Genomic DNA, 16,597 nt, shown 5'->3' on the forward strand with positions numbered 1-16,597 from the left:
GTTAGTTGTCTCTTCGGAGGTTGCATGGCTTTTCACTTTCCTTCTTATGATGTCTTCGATGAAACCATTGGAGAAGCCGTTATTGACTAGAACCTGCCTTACCCTACAGAGTTCTTCGTCGACTTGCTTCCATTCTGAGCTGTGGCTGAGAGCACGGTCGACGTATGCGTTAACAACACTCCTCTTGTACCTGTCAGGGCAGTCGCTGTTGGCATTTAGGCACATTCCTATGTTTGTTTCCTTTGTGTAGACTGCAGTGTGGAAACCTCCGCCCTTTTCCATGACTGTTACATCTAGAAAAGGCAGCTTCCCATCCTTTTCCGTCTCGTAAGTGAAACGCAGCACGGAACTCTGCTCAAATGCCTCCTTCAGCTCCTGCAGATGTCTGACATCAGGTACCTGTGTTTTTTACACAGGTACCTGATGTCAGACATCTGCAGGAGCTGAAGGAGGCATTTGAGCAGAGTTCCGTGCTGCGTTTCACTTACGAGACGGAAAAGGATGGGAAGCTGCCTTTTCTAGATGTAACAGTCATGGAAAAGGGCGGAGGTTTCCACACTGCAGTCTACACAAAGGAAACAAACATAGGAATGTGCCTAAATGCCAACAGCGACTGCCCTGACAGGTACAAGAGGAGTGTTGTTAACGCATACGTCGACCGTGCTCTCAGCCACAGCTCAGAATGGAAGCAAGTCGACGAAGAACTCTGTAGGGTAAGGCAGGTTCTAGTCAATAACGGCTTCTCCAATGGTTTCATCGAAGACATCATAAGAAGGAAAGTGAAAAGCCATGCAACCTCCGAAGAGACAACTAACACAACACCTATACCCCCTATTAGACTATTTTACAGGAACTTCTTTTCCACAGCTCATAAAACAGAGGAAAGGGTCCTGAAAGATATTGTTAATAGAAACGTTATCCCTACAGACAAAAATCAGAGGATACAACTGACGATTTACTATAAAACCAGAAAAACGGCCAGCCTACTCATGAGAAACTCTCCAGACACGAAACAGAACGCTTTAAAAGAGACTAACGTCGTCTATGCCTTCAAATGCCCACTTGGGGACTGTAAGCTCCAAAAAACCCAGTATATAGGCAAGACAACAACATCTCTTTCTAGGCGTTTAACAATGCATAAACAACAGGGCTCCATTAAGGAACATATAATCTCTTCCCATAACCAAACCATCGCCAGAGAAATCCTAGTAAACAACACAGAAATCATCGATAGATACAGCGATAGCAGGCGGCTTGACGTTTGCGAGGCACTACACATCAAGAAGTCAACACCAGCAATCAACAGCCAATTATTGCACAACTATATTCTACCCACCTCAAGACTCCGCTCCAATATAGAAGCATCAAGAAATATGGACCAATAGGCTTTCTACAAACACTTCTATTCAATACCCATTGTTTCTGTTCTGTCTTGTGTTGATACTTTTAATACCCTATTAATATCCTCTAGTGTTCTGTCTTGTGTTAATGCCACATCATCCTTCCCACCTCACTCAAATGTAATGCCACATCACCCTTCCCACCTCACTCAAATGTAGATATAAAATCAGGGAAACGCAAGTTCTAATCAGTTGTGTATTTGTGAAGTCTTTGAAAATGTAATAAGTTTTACGAAACGCGCCCGTGTCGCGTCAGACTAGAAATAAAAATGAATTTTGGAGAAGTGATTTTTGATTTACCTCCAACAGTGAAGCATAATGTACGAAAGATTGAGAAAATTCGTGTTAGAATTATTAATCTTACTTTTTCGGTCATATTTAATAATATATGTCTACAGGAAAGACTGCTACCAAAATATACTAATATATATATATATATATATATATATATATATATATATATATATATATATATATATATATATATATATATATATATAAATTTATTACTACACACACACACATCACAGCCACAACCCATAAAACACTCACAAACACACAACATCTTAACAAAAGGAATTCCTAAGGTGTAGCCATTGTTATGAAAAAGTTGTCTGGTGACTTCGCTTCCCAGCTGCTTGACACGTCCGCCCGGGGCGACGCTGCTACCCAAATATACCTCATAGATGCTTCTAAACACTATATAGTGAGAGAGAGACTGGCTAGGATAGGATAGAACAGGGAACTGTTGGAAGGTCAGACCCCAGTCATCCTCCCCGGGGCACTGCGGTGATACAAGGAGACTGTTGTTGCACGCTTTCCGTTATTTCTACCGTCCAACCCAACTACTTGGGCTGGACGGTAGAGCGACGGTCATGCTTCATGCAGGTCGGTGTTCAATTCCCGACCTGTCCAAGTGGTTGGGCACCATTCCTTTCCCCCGTCCCATCCCAAATCCTTATGCTGACCCCTTCCCAGTGCTATATGGTCGGAATGGCTTGGCTCTTCCTCCTCATAATTCCCTCCCCCCCCTCCTTGTTTTACCTACTGATACCCCCCAACCCCCCCCCTTCTCAACCACCCATTACCCCAGAACCTCAACCTATCCAGAGTTATCACTAGTATCTAGTTGATCTAGACGATACTAGATCTAGTACCTAAGTGGGTACTCTAGTACCAGGTGAGTCCCCAACACCTGGCATCGTGGACACTCACCCCCTCCCCATGGGGTGCCCCTGCCCCTCAGGGGAGCACAGACGCTACACTGCAGCCCACCCCTGCCCCTGCCTCAGGTGGAGCCCACCTGTACAGTGGGTCAGTGGGGCCGCCACCTGACACACTTTCTTTACGTGGGGCATTCCTCGCTCCTGCCCGCCTTCCCTCCTGCATACCCGCCCGCCTGCCCGCCTTCCCTCCTGCATACCCGCCCGCCTGCCCGCCCATATGCCCCACTAATTACCCACATGCCCCTCAACGTACGGGTCTTATGGCCAGGGGCCTCCCACGTACCACAGGAGGCCAACCCTACTGTGGTCTCCAACACCACCACCACGCTATGAACCCCCTCCCTGCTTCCCTGGCCTCCTGGTACACCCTGGGTACACCCTGACACACCCTGGGTACAGCCTGGCACACCTTGGGTACACCCTGACACACCCTGGGTACAGCCTGGCACACCCTGGGTACACCCTACCCTCCTGGCACACCCTGGAGTCACCTTAGCCTCCTGGCACACCCTGGGGTCACCTTAGCCTCCTGGCACACCCTGGGTACACCCTAACCTCCTGGCACACCCTGGAGTCACCTTAGCCTCCTGGCACACCCTGGGGTCACCTTAGCCTCCTGGCACACCCTGGGGTCACCTTAGCCTCCTGGCACACCCTGGGGTCACCTTAGCCTCCTGGCACACCCTGGGGTCACCTTAGCCTCCTGGCACACCCTGGGGTCACCTTAGCCTCCTGGCACACCCTGGGGTCACCTTAGCCTGGCATAACATCACAGGGTTGTGGTGAGGTGTGTGTGTGTGCGCTGGGACCAACCGGTGGGAGCCGGATATTGGAGTGCGTAGTTGAACACCGTACATGACTGGCATAGTGACCATCACCACTATGGACCACTCTCGTCTACCCTCCAAAACCTGAGACAACTATGTACCCCTTTGACGTCACCTTTACACACACCTAACCTAACCAAAACAGATAAAATACTGAGTGCTATACATATATGGCGAGCGTGAGGTGTATGACGTGATAATGTCGATGCCAGTACAGGAGTTAGGCCATACATGGAGAAGCGTCGCCTGAGCCCTCTCCCACGGGTACTACTGCGTCGTTGTCGCCCACTAGTTCACAACTAGTCAAACCACCGACCGGTTGGCCTGGTCGACGACCGGGCCGCGGGGACGCTAAGCCCCGGAAGCACCTCAAGGTAGGTTCTCTCGCTTGGCCGCTGCGTCAATCATGGCTACGGTTACCTGACCACAACCTACCAACCCAAACAGCCCCTCTAACCTCTCGAGGTCGATAAAGAGAAAATGTCACTATTATATGTCGCATTTTTTGACCGGAGAGGACGAGTGCTTTATAATGGGATGCTGGATGTGGCGTGATTACGGGCTATTCATGCCCGTGCCACCTCTTGGGTGGCTTAATCTTTATCAATCGTGGGGTGATGACCAGTGCCTTCTCGCGGACCTATGATGGTCCTGGGCACCGGGGAGTTCTCCACCACTGTGTGGGGGCATTGCTACAGTGTACCCAGGCGGCGGTGTATGGAGTGTGGGGGTACCGGTATGTGGGGTACCGAGGACACTCAGGGGGGGGGGTGCCAGGAGGCCAGCGTGTACCCGGGGGATGCGAGGGTGCCCTAGGGAGTGCCAGGCGTGTGGTACTGTTACTGCCAGGGTACTCTTCTTTATCTCCTCCCTTGGAGTACACCTGCACCAACACTTCCCTTGGCACGTGGAATATTGGTCACTAAAGTCTTTTCAATGTATTTAATAACTATCTAAGATCATCAACTTGTGCAAGTTTGTGTAGAAGGGCGCTAACTTGGGGCACCTGTTGTGATCCACAAGTCCCTGTACCTTTTGTAGAACTATACTAATACTTCAAAGGAGTTCCAGTATCCTTCGGAAGCACCCTGGGATCATGAGGACTAGTAATCCTGTGAAGGAGCTGTGGGAGTGTGTATCTTGGCTTCCGTCTGTGACACTTACGATTAGTTAAGGATTGCATCATTCAACAGTCGCCTGGCAATGGTGTGTCGGGACCATTTCCTTGATGTGGCCCCCATACCCACTGTGGAAGTCAAGACGTCAGGCTAGCCACGACGTCGTTGGTGCGGGAGACGTCAGTGGCGCGAGAGCTGTAGCGCCAGGGATGTGTATGTATGTGAAATGGCACACCCCCAACCACTTGGACCATCAGGGATCGAACACCGACCCTGCAAGAAGCGAGGTTGTCGCTCTAGCCAGTCCAATCGACTTGAGAATGGTCCAGGACGGACCGAAACGTCGTCGTCGTCCCTTCAACTTCTAGTGTGTGGTCTGGTCAACATAGCCAGTCCAAGTGGGCAAGGCAGGCGCAAGAACAGGAGGAGGAAGTGCATGTACTCACCCTTTCGGAGCCCTCAGTGAGCTCGAGGCAGCGGAACTCGAGGAGGTCAGCGTGGTCCTTGGTCTCCTGCAGCTCCACCCTCAGTGTGGCGGCCAGGGCCTCCAGCTCCAGCACCCGCGCCGACAACCACCACGCCGCCGCCCCATCTATAACAACAACAACAACATGGTTAACTGTCCTCTCACAACACAACCATCACCAGTATACTTCCCCCCCCCCCTAACCTTGCTGCTCCACTCATTATCATGCTAACTATACGCGACCTATTCTTGGCCAACTATACGCGACCTATTCTTGGCCAACTATACGCGACCTATTCTTGGCCAACTCTACGCGACCTATTCTTGGCCAACTCTACGCGACCTATTCTTGGCCAACTCTACGCGACCTATTCTTGGCCAACTCTACGCGACCTATTCTTGGCCAACTCTACGCGACCTATTCTTGGCCAACTCTACGCGACCTATTCTTGGCCAACTCTACGCGACCTATTCTTGGCCAACTCTACGTGACCTATTCTTGGCCAACTCTACGTGACCTATTCTTGGCCAACTCTACGTGACCTATTCTTGGCCAACTCTACGTGACCTATTCTTGGCCAACTCTACGTGACCTATTCTTGGCCAACTCTACGTGACCTATTCTTGGCCAACTCTACGTGACCTATTCTTGGCCAACTCTACGTGACCTATTCTTGGCCAACTATACACGACCTATTCTTGGCCAACTATACACGACCTATTCTTAGCCAACTTGCATTCTCTCCAGACTCCACGTATGACTGACCATCCTGTGAGATGGGGATATTAGATGAAGCCTTAATGTACACTGTGTAATCCCTCGTATAGATCAGGCAGCAGCACAGTGTTGTGTGTACAACAATGCTGGTTATTACTGATGGTTAATAATAAACAACAATATGGTGTGGTGACCTGCGGGGACATACCACGGGGACATACACACCGTGAGGGGTATACTTCATATATCGATATACATAAACAAAGTTTACTTCAGTTCTGGATTATAGTATACTTGCTGGTTGCTCAGCAGGAAATGGCCTCCAAATCCCTCCGGAGGTTTAATAGGCCTTAAGCCCAACACCAAATCAATGAAATTAAATAAATAACATTTGCATAACTGCCAGGTACCTATTTACTTCAAAGTGAACAGGCTTACAAGGTGTAAGGAAATGTGCCCAAACGTTCTGACGCGGGAAGCGTGGTCCATTTTGCTTGGAGCACAATATGGGCTCCCCGTTGCATTACACGCTCCTCGCAGACACGAATTTCATACAATTTAATAAAACACTTTCCCGTGAAGGCGAGGTTTTCAATTATCTTGTTATACACAAACTATGCCCAATTTTAGGGCATACTTTAGCCTTCCGTCAAATGTCTCGGTTACATTACTTCTTCTATCAACCTCAATAAAGTTTGAAATAAAGGAGGGACGGAATGTCAAGAGTTGAAAATGCTCTTTAATCAAGTCTCCTTTCATCATAAAAATAATATGTCAAGTTATATTTGTCCCCCGTGAAGACATTTTCTTTCAAGACAACACGTTCGCTACAGAAAACGATACATTCATAGATTTAAGGGGGTAACTAAACTATATCTCATTCCTCGTTAATGCCGTTATTTTTGTTAATGATATGGTTGGAATATATTTGATTTATATAACATACAGAAAGCCCTAACCAAGGCGAAGGAGCGCATGACAGCTCAAGCAAGATAACCGGGACACTTTTGTTAACAGTCTCAACTCGCACACCCCTAAGTTAGGCATGGAAGGATATTAAAAGAATTAAAGGCGATAAGATCGGCCAAGTAGCACACCCTCACCCTCTACACAGAGCAAACGAGTTAGTCGATGCTTGGGCAATCACCTCTAGCTTCAATAACCTTCCCCCAGACACACAATTCAGATTAAATGCTGGTTACAGAGATCGAGAAAGGCTTGTTGACTTCATGTTCCACAAGGAAGATGAATGCAACGTGCCATTTACTGAGTTTGAGTTACTTTCGGCCGTAAACAAAGGTAAAGCCACATCACCCGGTGAGGATGGTACCTGAAATAACAGTCCTGTTATTTCCTGTTGTTGTTACGGCAGTCATATTTCTACTACCAGAAATTTTAGCCAAATATTCCCAGTTTGCAAACTGTAGGTAGTAACTAAGTGATTGTAACCTATCCACCGCTGCCCACTGGATGGGGGGCGGTGTGCAGGACAAACATATCAATTGTGACACTAGGCTCTCCACATATGTCAGTTGCTTAATTTAGAAACTGTACTTGTGGTCGATCTCGAACCATTGTTGATGTGACGACTTATATTGAATTTTGTAACTAGCTCATCAAGATTGTAACTTGCTTAGCTAAATAAATTGTGGGGTTCAGTCCCAGAGCCCATTATGTGCCTCTGTAACCCTTTCCACTACCGCCCACAAGATGGGTATGGGGTGCATAATAAATGAACTAAACTAACTAGGAGAGAACACTCTTCATGGTGAGTGGAACAGCCTCGTCATGATGATACTAGTTAGATAATTAAACTGTACACAAGTCTATTACCTTCGCCTCGTTGAGCGCCATGTTATACGTAATAAAAACCTGCTAAAACTATGTTGTCTATTATTTTAGTCTTAATATAAAATTGTGTATGAGCCATAGTTCTAACCCGAGAGGGGGGGGGGAGGGTTCCGGGATCATTGTCCCCGCCGCCTGGCGACTGACGAGGCCTCCTGGCTGACAGTCTGCTCCACCAGACTGTTGGACACCGCTGCACGCACGGGGGAATAGAAATAGCCTAAGCTACTCTATCCCTTTGAGATGTATTTCTTTCTTGATCTCAATAAACATACTTGAACTCACAGCCCCCTTGATCAAACCCCTTTGGAGGTGGTGTTCAGAACTACACGTAAGCACATTTTAAGGAAACATCAGAATAGCATTGAATTGAAATAAGTTTATTGAGGTAAAATACACACAAAGGGATGAGGTAGCTCAAGCTATTCTCATCCCGTTCAGTACATCGTGTTAATACATACATATAAACACATCACAAACAATAAACATATTACCAAACATTCTGAGAGAAACCTGTGGACTCACTCACCTTTTCCCGGAAAGTTGGTGACAGGGGAGGTGGCTGCTGACGTGGACGCCAGCAGCTGATACGACTTCTGAAGCTCCTGGTGTTCCTTGGATAACTGCGCATAATGGTTGCTCATCTCGGTAACCTGCAGTATGCAACACACCTTTATTACATGGACACCAATATATATGCTTAGATAACGTTATGTTACAGTTGAACTTCTGTATTAATTATTATTAGAGAGAAAAAAAAATGAGTGAGAAATTGGAATAGTTATACGTGGTTCCGTAATCGTTTTCTTTAAACGACCAGATATTTGATACAGAAAACGATGCATTCATGGTTATAGCGGGTAAACTAAAATATTTTCTTTAACTTCTTAAGTTTAAATGCAGTTTTAATAATCCAATAATTTCCGTTTTATAATAATAATAATAATAATAATAATAATAATAAAGAATAATCCGTATAATAATAATAATAATAATAAAGAAAATCCGTAGGAGCCGTGATGAGGATTCGAACCTGTGTGGTGCGTGTTCCTGTGTGTTCCTAATATATATTATGGTGAGAATAACCATTATATAACCCTAATAATTATATGTAATCTTAACAATAATAGGATAAAAACCAACACTTACGTAATTTGTGAAATTTATATAAAGATTTACACCAAGTCTGTCGCACTCTCCTGAGTCCTTTGTCAAGGTGTGAGTGTGAGGTCTTAAGGTAGGACTTACACATCTCAAGGTAGGACTTACACATCTCAAGGATGCTTATACAGTACTTAGGGTGATTAAGACCCCTTCCCCCCCATTTCGGGAGACATCTCCCGTCACGCAGGGTGCAGTCGCACCTCCACAGATCTCCAGTATCATCTATTGATACTGGTAATGGCTCAAAAGGGCCACCACTTACGGGCTATTCATGCCCGTGCCACCTTTTGGGTGGCTTCATCAATCAATCAATCCCCCCCCCCATACACCAATGACTACCCTCCCCCCCAGGATACAACCCACAATAGTTGTCTAACTCCTTGATACCTATTTTGGTGCTAGGCATCAGGACCGAGGCATCAGGCGAAATGAAACATGTCCAGCCGTTACTACCCTGCCCGGGGAACTGAACTCGGGTCCGTAGATTGTGAACCGAAGACGCAGTGGCTGGCCATCAGTTCTAAATACCAACTAATGCAACATTTGCCAGTGTTCCCCTCACTGGAGGAGCTCCTGTAGAGAGCGTTGCAAGGCCACACTCTCCTCTCCACTCCACACTCTGCTACACATCTTTGTGTCATCTCATGATGAGGTATTTGGCCCCGGTTGTAACTTCCTCTGCCGATGATGTGTTTGAAACATACTCCCGCCATTAATTCCCTTTCCGTTAGAGCTATTGCACCATGCAGATTCTGAGCATCCCTTGTTGTTTAATGCCTCACTGTTGGTTGATGTGAAGTTCACTTTCCACACACTACTGCGCCTCGGCCCCCTAGATGTTTTGTCCTTTCTGAATGGTGGGTTGTGCCCTCCGAGCAGTGGCAAGTGGTCCTAAGAAGCCAGGTAAACATAGCCAACCCTATACAATTATTACCTTCTAAATTAAAATATTGTTATTTAGGTAACATTATTTATTTTCATTGTATAGAGCATTCTACACTTTCTGAAGGGCCTCGGGTTTTCAAGCGGCAAATTCCGCTTGATAATCTGTCCCTCAAATACCGAACATTACAATTTGGCGTAGCCCGTTCCGCTCTCTTGCAGCGTAAAATGCTACGTCACTGCCAGATGCAAGATGAAAACTAGTAATGTAACTTGTGTTACTCCACTTTCTTCAAAACCTTATACATAAAGTTCAGATCAATTTAATATGTTGTGGAAAGCATTCCGATGTTGGAATGTCGTCCCCAATAATATTTGTTACTGTCACTCAGTATAACTGGAGTGTTGTGAAGCAAATGGTAGAGTATCTTGAGGTTATTTCGGGGCTTTAGTGTCCCCGCGGCCCGGTCCTCGACCAGGCCTCCACCCCCAGGAAGCAGCCCGTGAGAGCTGACTAACACCCAGGTACCTATTTTACTGCTAGGTAACAGGGGCATAGGGTGAAAGAAACTCTGCCCATTGTTTCTCGCCGGCGCCTGGGATCGAACCCAGGACCACAGGATCACAAGTCCCGCGTGCTGTCCGCTCGGCCGACCGGCTCCCTAGTAAGTAGGGAGCAAAGCAAAGCAAGTAGGAGTAAGCAAATGAGACTGAAGATCTCTGAAGTCTGAATATTAATAACACAAATATTAATTTAACATATAAAATAGGACGTAGTAACAAAATATTATGTTAACATCATATTAAACATAGTTCAATGGAATTCCTCTTGGTTTACGAAGAAGAATACAAGAATTCAGTATATTTGACAAGACTTTACATCCTTACGTACTCCATACCCTTATCACGTGAAACCAGAGGCCATGCCTAACAAAAGTGTTGGCACACAGTACTCTAGAAAATGGGCTCGCCATAGCCCGTGCTGCTTGGAACTTATTGTTCCAGGTAGCGAATCTTAAACAACAACAGGACTCTCAGCCTGGTGGACACTACAGCCCAATATGACATTACAGGTCAGAGTTCAAACCCCGAGAGTGTGAGTGTAACATTTTGTTAACGCAGAAATACACAAGTGTGAGTCTTAAGCTTACCTGTGGCCAGACGGGCGGCTCCGTGCCAGGGGTGGTGGGCGTGAGGAAGGTGGTGGGCGTGGCAGGAGGCTCCTCCAAGGTAAAGGCCGGGAACTGGTTCGGGGCGTTGTTGTGTGGGGTGGTGGTGGGCGTGGACGTGGGCGAGCTCTCTTCGTCACTGTTCTGTTCCATCACTGTTGGCAGCTCTGACACCTGTGGGACATGTGTAAGTGTTTATTTACATTCTTCCACCAACACTTTCACAACCTAACACCCCAGGGTAAGGTAAGGGAATTATTGGGAGAAAGCACCAAGTCATTACGACTATGTAGCACTGGTGGGAAGGGGTCAGGATAAGGATTGGAATAGGTCGGAGGGAAAGGAATGGTGTCCAACTACTTGGACGGTCGGGGATTGAACGCCGACGTGCATGAAGCGAGATCGTCGCTCTACCGTCCAGTCCAAGTGGTTGAGCAACCTAACACCCCAAGAATTAAGGAAACTGCAGAAGGCCAATTGACCCATATGAAACAACTCCTCCTTTTATATCCAGCCAAAACTCGTACATATATACGTCTAACCTACACTTGAAACAATACAATGTACCCCACATCCATTATGTTACCCGGAAATGTCTTCCATACACCAACCACCCTATTTCTAAACCACAAGACACAACTTATGAGACTTAAGTGTACATTTTGAATTTGTTATTAGTGTTTCTTGCGATATATAACATGTTAACAGAGTCGTTCAATATCCCCCTAACTTACTCCTGAGCTCTGAGGCACCAAGCATCCAACGCTAATAAACTGAACCCAATAGAGAAACAGACTTGAAACCCCTTCACACACAGAGATCACACTAACGTGATGCATCAAATGATTAAGGCAGTGTCTGGGATGCTCCTGGACGCAGGTTCGAATCCTCATCACGACCCTTGTGGATTTGTTCATTTGAAACCCCTTATTTAACTCATCTAATGAATAAAATGATCTTTGATTATAATAAATGTAATGTTATACATACAGGAAATATTAATTATAATAGCTCTTAGAAGAATCTCATAGAGGTTAATAAAGTCAATAAACATGATACGAGTGATAGTTATTAGTTATCTTATCATAGTTATCTTCAGTAAAGTTATGTATTGTGGCCGTTACAAAAATAGGACAATACAATATTAGGCTTCATTGAGAGTATGTTTAAATTTCAATGCGAAAAAGTCATCCTCACCTTGGCAAACTTTCACTCAAGCAAAGCCAACTGTTCTTTAATCAAGAAGTAAAGACATGGAACATCTCAACTAAATTCACATCCAAAAATCTTCATTCATAAATATATTTACATTTTTAAATTGGATTAGCTTATATAAAATTACAGTACATTATTTAGGCTGTCATAATAACATAACATGTAATCATTATAAACTGTATAATCTAGATCAATTATACATTTCAGAGTAATACCGTGTATACATATACACGGTATTATATTATATACACGGTATACACGGAAGCTTCTCTTCAAACCCGCATCTTACATGGAATGCTTCATCATTAGCTTCATCTAATCAAGCAGCCTAATGATCAACCGCAGTTTAAAACGCCTTGTAACGTTTCTTGTTGTAGATTCTGGAACAGAAAGTTCCAAGTAGCACGGGCTATGGTGAGCCCATTGCCTTGTAAATCTTTCACAGGCTCCCACGCCTCGTTCCAGCTGAGCCTAGCGAGGAAGCTGTCACCCAGGAATCCACCCGCACGACTCCTCAGCCAACTGGAGAAGGTTCCTTCAGATATCCGTTATCACACTCATCCATTTCAGCTTTTTATTATGCACCACATACCCATCTCGTGGGCGGTGGTGGAAAGGGTTACAGAGGCACATAATGGGTTCAGGAACTGAATTCCAGAATTCATTTAGCTAAGCAAGTTAATCTTTTGAAGCTAGTTACACAATTGTTAATGTTACATACACATGTACACACACACTTTATTACATTATAATATATATATATATATATATATATATATATATATATATATATATATATATATATATATATATATATATATATATATATATAATTACACAGACAAACACATTTATGTACAAACACATGTTCATATAAATAATATTTTTATATCACAAATGATTCAACAACAGGCTCACAACAGTCACTATACAAGACACTTTACATCTATGGTGAGTCACACAGTTACTAGTCTTGCTAATCTTGATCAGGTAGGGAACAGTGAGGCACATTATTTAAAGTACAAACATCCATGACAATTTTACCAATGAAAACCTGTTAAAAAAAAAAGATTCAAGACAATAGATGATGTGTACATCAAAATGTTTCTAGAAGGAACGTGGCAAGGGGTCTGCTGCAACCCTTCCCGCTCCTTGGGCAAGCTAGCAAGAACTACGAGGGAGTAAGAGGAGGAGTAAGGAGAAGGGAAGGATGGAGGAGGCAGGGGGGTAGAGGAGACATACCCACCTTGACACAGGACTCTCGGCGTAGCGGCCAGGTCGTCGGGGGCGGGTGAGCCATGCACTCTTGCTCCTGCGGGAGGAACCAGATAATATCCTACAGTCAACACATATTTCCTCGAATTACTCATCGTCTGAACCACTCAGTTCAATACAGCTGTATCTGTAGTCTTGTATTTAGAAATGGCTTAATACATATGCACGAAAATTCTAAAATGTAAAATCTTAAAAGTGAGACGTAATAGAACCTAATCTATCTATCTATCTATCTATATCTATCTATATCTATCTATCTATCTATATCTATCTATCTATATCTATCTATCTATATCTATCTATCTATATCTATCTATCTATATCTATCTATCTATATCTATCTATCTATATCTATCTATCTATCTATATCTATCTATCTATATCTATCTATCTATATCTATCTATCTATATCTATCTATCTATATCTATCTATCTATATCTATCTATCTATATCTATCAATCTATATCTATCTATCTATCTATATCTATCTATATCTATCTATCTATATCTATCTATCTATATCTATCTATCTATATCTATCTATATCTATCTATCTATATCTATCTATCTATATCTATCTATCTATATCTATCTATCTATATCTATCTATCTATCTATATCTATCTATATCTATCTATCTATCTTTCTATATCTATCTATCTATATCTATCTATCTATATATCTATATCTATCTATCTATCTATATCTATATCTATATCTATCTATATCTATATCTATCTATATATCTATATCTATATCTATCTATATATCTATATCTATATCTATATATATCTATATCTATATCTCTCTCTCTCTCTCTCTCTCTCTCTCTCTCTGGGTAACTAAATAATAGGAGTACGAGTCTCATATCTATATAATTCAAAATCAAATATACTTTTTATTTCACAAAAACAACTAAGAAATTTTCACTAGCTGCAGCTAGCTTGTGTGTTTGTGATTTGCTGTTTTTTTCTATAAATATTATAAAATCCTTATAATTCTCTTTAAATTCCTCTGTTGCCAGCTAGTCACAGGTTAGGTAAAATCACACTGTTGGGAGTTCAGAGGTCACACTGGTGACCAAAGAACAGGAGATGGTGGTGATTTCAACAGTCTAGCGAAGGGAGTTTAGGGACATAATGGGTAATTTAAGGGGTTGGGAGGGGTGGAAATAGGGACATATTGGGTAACCCATTGGGTGGTATGGGGGCATTAAATAATCCATGGGGTATAGGAACATATTTGTAATCTATTTGGGGGTATTGGGACATACTGGGTAATTAATCCATTAGGGGTATGGTGACATGATAATCCATGTGGGGTATGGGGCGATAGTGGGTAATCCATGGGGGGTATAGAGAGAGAGGCATCCGGCCAGCGAGGCCCGGGGAGGGATCGAACTTACCATGACTTCTTCGGTGAGGTCGACGATCCTCAGCTCCTGTTCCTCCATCACTTGTTTCTGTTCCTCCATCACCAGCTTTTGCGCTTCCATCACCTGCCTCTGCTCTTCAACCTGCAGCAGGCTCTCCTCGACCTGCTGCTCCAGCCTCTGCCTCTCATTATCAAACAGTTCCTGCTGTTGGTCTAGCTGCTTCAACAGCTCCTGCCGTTCATCCACCCATTCCTGCTTTTGGAGTTCAAACTGCTGCAGCTGCTCCTCCAACTCCTGCTTTTGGAGTTCAAACTGATGCACCTGGTCCTTCCATTCCTGCTTTTGGAGTTCAAACTGCTGCAGCTGCTGCTCCCACTCCTGCTTCTGACGCTCTAACTGCTGCACCTGGTCTTCCATCTGGCTCCTCTGCTGCTCGACGTGGGCCCGAAGCTGCTCCACCTCTTCTGCCATAGCTGCAGGAGGTGGTGATGGTGGCTGGATAACGTGGTCAGGGCGGGGGGTTGTGGTCCTCTTGTCCTCCTCTACGTTCTCCTCTCGTGCAGTGCCTGACTGCTGGGGCAGCTGCTGCTTCTGCTGCTGCTGCTGCTGCTGCTGTTGCTGCTGGTTGGAGCTGTTGGTGTTGGCGTGGCTGACACATGGTTCCTGAAACAATAAGCACGGTGTAATTGATTGTTGAGACACTTCAGTCATTGATATCAGTACCATAAGTAATCTAACGATTGATGTCACACACTACTTACATCCCCACAAGAGACAGCCATAGTGGCACTAACTTGACAAGTAAACCACAGAAAAATAGTTAGATTTTATATCATTAGTGCAATTATAAAACTTGATTTTTTTTTTACAATGGTATTTTCCCAGTGTTAATTTTCACAGGCGGTTGAATACCTATCTTCCTGCCCCCAACAACGCCCCCCCCCCTTTACCCCAGTTTCCCCCCACCTCACCTCACCCCTTCCCTTCCCCACCCCCCCCCCCCCAAACACCGACCAAACCTAACCTTCTCGCGGGGGCGGACATCCTTGCATGAGGCTACTTCCTTATGTTTCTTGCCCGTCGCGCCAGACCCTCCGCCGCGAGTCTGTAAGTAAATAAATAATATAAATAGGCAATATAAACAAAATTAGATCCCCCCAAATTAGATCCCCCCAAATTAGATCCCCCCAAATTAGATCCCCCCAATTAGAAACATGTCACATGAAGAAAGATTAACAAAGCTTAAATTACATTCTCTAGAAAGGCGAAGAATTATGGGTGACTTGATAGAGGTGTACAAGTGGATGAATGGACACAACAAAGGGGGATATTAATAGGGGGTATTAAATGTATCAACACAAGACAGAACACGAAATAATAGGTATAAATTGGATAAGTTTAGATTTAGCAAAACTGCTAAAACTGCTACGAGTGCTATTGGTTGCGCAAGGATTGGCTGGGGTTGTATGTTCCTTGAGGTTGTATAGTCCATTCTTACAAGGTTTCTGATTGTCTAACGATGCGTGTGTTTGCCTGGTTGGCATCTGATCTAAGACTTCAGATTGGCCCAAAACTGGTCAGTTGCCGCCCTTGTTCTGATGGTGGCTCCAGCCGGGCTGTAAACACACCTTCTGGAGGGTAATTAGGTCAGTGGCAGACCAGCGAGGGAGGCTGTGATTGGTGGAGAGTAACCGCTAACAACCTAACCCACTCTTACTAAACTCTTGAGACTTATTAAGTGACTCACACTCGCTTTCCCTCCTCCTCCTCCCTACCTGGTGAAGGCTCATGTATACCGGAAGTATACATGAAGCACATATACACAATCAAAGTTTATTATGTATACTTTGCACAATTATAACACACTGAAGACTGGTTCTAGATATGAACACTGAAATAGTTCTTTTCCAGAC

General features: G+C 44.4%; 1 protein-coding gene across 1 annotated transcript in view; it reads right to left on the reverse strand.

The window, feature by feature from the left end:
• The window catches only part of LOC138359133 (titin homolog), a 290,896-nt gene that overhangs the window by 98,295 nt on the left and 176,004 nt on the right, over positions 1–16,597 (reverse strand). Inside the window, 6 exon segments of the mRNA XM_069317866.1 lie at positions 5,018–5,163; positions 8,133–8,256; positions 10,801–10,992; positions 13,280–13,345; positions 14,715–15,347; positions 15,709–15,789. Of these exon segments, the coding sequence (XP_069173967.1) occupies positions 5,018–5,163; positions 8,133–8,256; positions 10,801–10,992; positions 13,280–13,345; positions 14,715–15,347; positions 15,709–15,789 (1,242 nt within the window).

The sequence above is a fragment of the Procambarus clarkii genome, chromosome 89 (genome assembly GCF_040958095.1).
Source record: "Procambarus clarkii isolate CNS0578487 chromosome 89, FALCON_Pclarkii_2.0, whole genome shotgun sequence".
NCBI classification, from domain to species: Eukaryota; Metazoa; Arthropoda; class Malacostraca; order Decapoda; family Cambaridae; genus Procambarus; species Procambarus clarkii.